The following is a 6580-nucleotide window of genomic DNA, read 5'->3' as shown; positions in this document are numbered from 1 at the left end:
ACTACTTATTTGATTTCAGGTTCGATGCCTGCAAAATCTAAAATAATAGAAAATAATTTTTCTGATAGCTGGCCCCGGAGTGCTTAGACAAACTTCTTTGAGACAAGATGAAGGTGCTCATTTTGAATTGCTGATATTTGGCATATATTTTAAGGTGACGTACTTCAAAATTATAAAGGCGTTCAGTTCATTCGTAGGATGTAGTATTCATACAAGTTCGTTATTAATATCATATGTAGTTCGTTCTTTATATATATGTACACGTGTATAAGTTGAAAATCATAAAAATATACATATGTAAGTTGTATAAGTATATACAACTATTCAAGTGTTGTTGTTTGTGTAAAAGTAATTGTTTGAAGCATTTTAGGAATAGCAGATGGTGTTATAATAAATGAGTTTTTCATGTAGGTATTTATTGAGTTATTCGACATCATGTTTCCAATTAAAAAGTGCATTTTATTTTTACAAGCGGCAAGCAGCATCTATCAACACTGCAAACTAAAAATAATTTTTATCAAAACTTTAAACTTACCTTTAGCGTTTCCTTGAAAGCGCCGCGAAAATCGCGATTGAAATAAGCATAAATGATTGGATTCAAGGCAGAGTTGAAGTAGCCAATCCAAAAGAGCAGACCGACAACAATGCGTGGTGTGGTACAACTAGAACAGAGCGTGGATGCCAAATACCTTTGTTTTGGAAAAGAAAAATACAACAAGCAAAAATATATGTATGTGTATTAGAAATAATTTATGTACATAAATATTTATAATAAGCCAGAAAAAACAGAAATGCAAGGCATTTTTTATGAAAGAAAGTTATGCGAGGGATTGTTCATTAATAAGGTAATTTAAAATTTATTTATTTGTTTATTTTTACACAAATATACATACATATTATGTATGTATGTTCACTAGGGTGATCCTCAAATGTAGGAAGCAAATTTTACATCAGATATCCAAAGCCGCAATCACCATGTCGATACTGCCATAGTCGAAGATATCACATATAAATTTTGGTCCCGATTGGAGTCGGTTTAGGCATATCGCAAAGAGGTCAGAGGACAGTTGCCTCTATGGACTCAAACATTATTATTTTTTCATTTATTACCTAAAATAGAGGATATCACATATAAATTTTGGTAGAGTCGGTTATGACGTCTTCACAGGGTAATTTGAACTTTGGCCCCTGTGCGACATATATAAAATGTAATACCTTCGACTATAATAGCATCGACGCACAGTGGGGTAATCGACCCTGAAACAATTCAATTCATACGCTCATTTAATTTAAAATATTTTGATGTATTTGTATAACTAGCAACACATAAAGTAAATAAAATTATAGTTTAAAAAACTAAACCCTTCCTATTATAATTGCCATTCGTTCTGTCATCAGGTATGTAACTTGAGAACAGAAATCGCTGCATCTTTTATTTAGTTACACCCCGAGCTAATAAAAGGAAGGTAAAAAAGAAAAATCCGAAAATATTTTAGTGGGAAATTTTTTTTTATTAAGGTTTTTATGGCATTAGCAAAGAGCGAAAAAGTGAGATTTTAGTTGTTGTTCTTATAAATAATTTTTATTATTAATAATTCGTTAAATATCATCACTATAATTATCATAGTTATCCTCGTCATTATCTTCATCACTATTTTCATCATCAACGGAAGTAATACTTTTAAAAGATTTCTTCGTAAGGCAGATTTATTCAGCTACGTTGCCAAGTAATGTAATAATAATAACTGTTTTGTTAATTGTTTATGAAAAAGTAAATGTCATTGTCATTTATAGGTAATTTTTCATATATTAATGAACTCGATAGGTACAAATTTTCTCTATACTTTCGTAAAGCTTAGAAAATAGTTTAAAGAATAGAACCTTTAATATAAACAATCATCATCTTCGCTTGCGTCATTGTCACTGTCATCGCTATCAACATCTTAATCATCACAGTTCTTCATAATTATCAAATGTTTTGCTTCTTTCGGGAAAATCTCCAAGTTCTTTGGGATAGTTTTCTCATACCTGATATAAAAGGGTCGCAACTGATCAAAAATCTATTGAATATATCTTCATTCGTCTTTTTTCTGCTGCACTTGCGACACCAATAGAGAATATTTTTAGCTCTTAAGGTCTTTGTTTCGTGATTCTAGAGCTAATTCTGACAATTGAATACATAGTGATGTAGAATTTTATCTACTTTCATATGGTACTAAAAACTTCTTCGTAGTTTTAAATTCATTTTTTGAATTCATCTCCGATATCAATTACCTCACTGTGCGACTTGGGGGTTGAGGCTTAGGAAATCTGTTGTAAAAATTTTCTTTCTACATTTAAGGACCACCCTAATGTACATAGATACATATATTTGGATATTTTTCCAACTTACCATAGGAAGAACGGCGCCCAGCACAGTAAAAATGCGCTCATTATAATGCCTAGCGTGCGTGCGGCTTTCCGCTCACGACGCATTGTTGTGATGGTCGACTGTTCGACTTGTATGCTCGGGCGTGGTTTGGGTATTTGGCTAATCTGCAAATGTTTGTCCAACAGCAAGGCAGCCACTTTGGATCTGAAAATATAAGAAATAAAACAGAAAAAAAAAATTTTATTATTTAACAAGTAAGAAAGTCTAAGTTCGGGCAGAGCCGAACATTAAATACCCGGCGCACGTATTAAATATATGTTTTTCGCCTTAACGAAAGCTACGGCTANAAAAAAAAAAAATCAGCTGAAAGTTAAATTTATTTTTAGCTACACTTTATAGTAAACCAAGGCAGCCGAAAATTATTACTCAGTAATCATTACTGTACTAGAATATTCCGTATGCGTATTTGTAAAAATACGTACATATATTAGTGTATACTCGTACAGTAGGCAATCCTTTTTGCTTACTGTAATGCTGATTTTTGGACTCAGGGGTTGTGAAATCGCCAATATCTAAACACAATTGCCACGTTATTTTCAATTCAGAAAAGCAGTCCTTTTTGAGCCACAGCAAAACTATACCCAAACGTTAGAATCAATCAGTGGTAGTTAAATTCCAATAAGATTTTGCCTATCCACATCATAATTTTAATAAACTTTCAACAATGCGTGAAAGTTTTCACTTTTTTATCATAAATCGGAATTTATTATAGGCACACTGCGCCTAAAGTTGCAATATTTGGCCAAAATTTAAGAAAAGAAATCTTGTAATTTACACGTGCCATTTTGAATTTTTGTCATTGCGACACTTGATTCTTTATCAGCAATATTGAAAACCCATACGCTTAAACTTTCGAACCGATACCCTGACTTTTCCATAAAATATTTAATTTCTGAAATTTAACCTCAAATTGTAAATCAGCGATTTCCATAGCAATACGGGAATTTTTGATTATTGTGCAGGGATATCGTGCTCAGGGACCACTGTGAGCTAAAGGAAAATTTTCTAACATTTTTATCTCAGAAAGAAAAAGAAGAACTCCCGATTTCAGAATCTGATTGAAGAAGGCCATATCTCTGAACTTGGTTCGTAAACGCCCGATCTGAACTAAAAATATATTGAAAATACGCTGAGATAAGGCGGTTTGGACCCGAATTCTGAAATAGGGCATTATTGAAAAGTTTTCTGAGATAGGGCGTTTTTAAACTGGCTGCTGAGATAGGTCCATCGTCCACTCAGCGATCGATCTATGGGCCTCGAATTCGTTATCTAGTTGTATGATTTAACTAAAGTGGCTATATCCGTTTTTGTGACGAAGTACTCAGCTTCCTGTAATGCATAGTTACCCACAGAGCTCGCGAACAAGATAAGCTTTTTTGCGGTGACAGGTAACAAGATCAAAGGAAATAAGGTCAATTGACACTATTTCGCAGACTGGATCATTTCTACATTCTTTCTTTAAATATTTCTCGTATTCCAGCTCTTTTTGCGTTTAGTTTTCCGCATCGTGTTTTTGTTATATTCGTAATTTTAAATTTTTTTAACAAAATCAATTGGTGGTGGTTCATGATTGTGCGTTAATTAATAGCATTGAGGATATGGCAATAACCTCTTTCATCTATGAAAACTTACGGGGCAATGTTTATTGTAACAATATTCATACTTACGATGCAAGAACAACATTTTTTCTTTGAATCGACATACTTTAAGCATTTATGACGCTATTTCCATTTATGAATGTAGAAATATCATCATTTATTTTATTTCCAACTTTTTATTGACTTTATTTTGCTTTTGAAAGGGTAACAATGTCAATTGACTTTATTTCGCATCAGTATGAGGAATAGTGTCATTTAAGTTATTAATATAAAACTCGTTTTTTAAGATATTTTCAAATCGGTTCAACTCACGTAAATCTTAATATTTTCCGAAGTATTTTGGCAGCTGTTTTATAATATAAAAAATGTTATTCCTCCTAATGTACATATAAGTGAAAAGGAAAGTTAAAACGGACCTACGATTCTTACAGTAGATGCCACGCTTTTTTCAATGCAACAAATCGAAGCTTTCTAGCTGCTTTTTAGTGAAAGAAGTGTTTCCAGAAATGTGTACAGCAAGATTTTTGTATCTTCGATCATAGCATAGGGCATAACGTCTTCTGGTTAAAAAAACAAAAGAAAATGTTCCGCTTGATAAAGCAAGTGTTGCATTGATATTTGTGCCAAATTCAGATTATTCAGTATATGTATGTTTCCGTTAGATAAAAGAAGTTCCTAATAAAATAAAATAAAATTGAATTAAATTAAATTAAATTTTAGGATGAAAAATTAAGCAAAGTGAAAAAATAAAATAAAATTTAAATTTATTTTATTTTATTTTGGAATGAAAATTTAAGCAAAGTGAAAAAATAAAATAAAATTAAATTAAATTAAATTTTAGGATGAAAAAGTTAGCAAAGCAAAAAAATCAAAATAGTGTTTTAGTTCAACTTGTTTGCGTCTTACCTGTAAACAAGACGCTCCTGCCGGACTGCCTCCTGATAAATGCGATAATACATAAAAACCATAACGAAGCCAGGAATCCAGAAGCTCATCGATGAACTAACAATGGCGTACGCTTTATTAACTTTAAATTCACAAATCTGTAAAAAAAAAGACATATAAGATTTGATCAATTGCATAAAAAAGTGTTACAAAGTGTATCCGTAAAATTTTAAACATTGTTACTAAAACGGGTTGCACTCTATTAAAAGTGTCACACTATAAGCTAATCAAAACTAAAACAGTCCTCTTTGTAAAAAAAAAAGTTTGGTAAACAAATAAAAATTGTAATTGAAAATTACCTTCTTCTCAAACTCGCTGAAAGCAGTGACAGTCGAATGCTTTTATGTTGCACTCACTTAAAAGCGGATGCGTCGATTTGCTTCAAATTGGCCTTAGCTGCCACAACTTGTAACGAACACGATTCTGACCTTTACAAACGTGGTCAGTCGATTTTAATTACTTTCAAGATGTTTAAAAAACTTTGCGCTGCATTAGACGCAGATACTCTGTAGTTGGCTGTGATTTTGGCCAAACGAAATGTCCTGTGAACTGCACAGCATTACTTTTTTACTGTACATTCCGCTATTCGAGCTTCAGAACTAATTAAGGCGAAGTGTTTTGTGCAAATGGACTGATTATTATTTTCGTTTTGCAAGACAGTGTTTGCTATGCCTTTTGTGCGGGAAGCCACCAGGTAATTTTTTCTAATTGAGTTTCTTCGTTTGCTTTCAAACTTTACCTCAGGTTTTTCTTATATTACTTGGCATTAGCCGCACACTTAAGTTGTACGCTTTGTTTGGTCATGGACTTCCGACTTCTAGTTTAAATTCTTTACTACTTAGTGGCTCATGTTATGTAGAAACATAATTTAAATATTTGTTATACATTTCGAATAAAAAAGTGCAATTATATCCTTCCAGACTATCCTTGCAAGAAAATTTGATAAACATTTACATACATACATACATACATATGTGCATGTTTCTTGCCTCCATTCTGTGTGACAACTGAAAGCGTATAGAGTTTACACAAAGCGGTTAAACTTTAACTTAAGCGATCGGAAAATTTCATTTCACGGATAAGAAAATGTTGTAATTGATTGTGCAGAGTTGCTGGCTATTTTTCATTTTACCTTTCGCTTAACATTTTCAGGCTTTCAATTATCAGCCCTTTAAACACAAATTTTGTTCTAAAAAAATTGGTCGTATTCCTGTTTTCGTACGAGTCGAAAATTTATGATTTTCTTATTACTTTTCTAGATTTTAAATTTTCGATTCTAACGAAAACAACAATCCGGCCCAATGTGTTTGAAGGGCAGATAAATTTTAAAAGGCACTTATATATATATATATATATATATATATATATATGTATATTTTAAACGGCACTTATTCAACAAACAAGATGCTTACAGAGTTTTTTGCAATACGGGCAACTGTTTTATTAAATATTTTTTTTTGCAAATTTTTTATTAAAATATTGTTAGTTCTACAACAAAAACCCCAAAAAATCAGAGTTCCAAACCTTGTGCAAAATGAAAGAAACTTCTGCAAATTTTTATTGAAATATTACACTTTTTATTACACTCTTTAGAAAAATATTAGTA

The 6580-nt window shown here is 31.9% G+C and overlaps 1 protein-coding gene across 1 annotated transcript; it reads right to left on the bottom strand.

Moving 5' to 3' along the window:
• Nucleotides 1-535: 535 nt before the first annotated feature.
• Nucleotides 536-5072, bottom strand: LOC108379277 (octopamine receptor beta-1R-like; the record flags this gene model as incomplete). Its single annotated transcript, XM_017635616.1, has 3 exons — nt 536-689; nt 2393-2575; nt 4936-5072. Coding segments are annotated over 3 exons (474 nt in total), but the record flags the coding sequence as incomplete, so codon positions are not given.
• Between the last annotated feature and the right edge of the window lie 1508 nt (nt 5073-6580).

The sequence above is a fragment of the Rhagoletis zephyria genome, unplaced genomic scaffold, assembly GCF_001687245.7.
Source record: "Rhagoletis zephyria isolate East Lansing unplaced genomic scaffold, Rhagoletis_zephyria_1.1 Rzeph_scaffold_16041, whole genome shotgun sequence".
Taxonomy (NCBI): domain Eukaryota; kingdom Metazoa; phylum Arthropoda; class Insecta; order Diptera; family Tephritidae; genus Rhagoletis; species Rhagoletis zephyria.
This window is presented reverse-complemented; position numbering and strand designations above follow the sequence as displayed.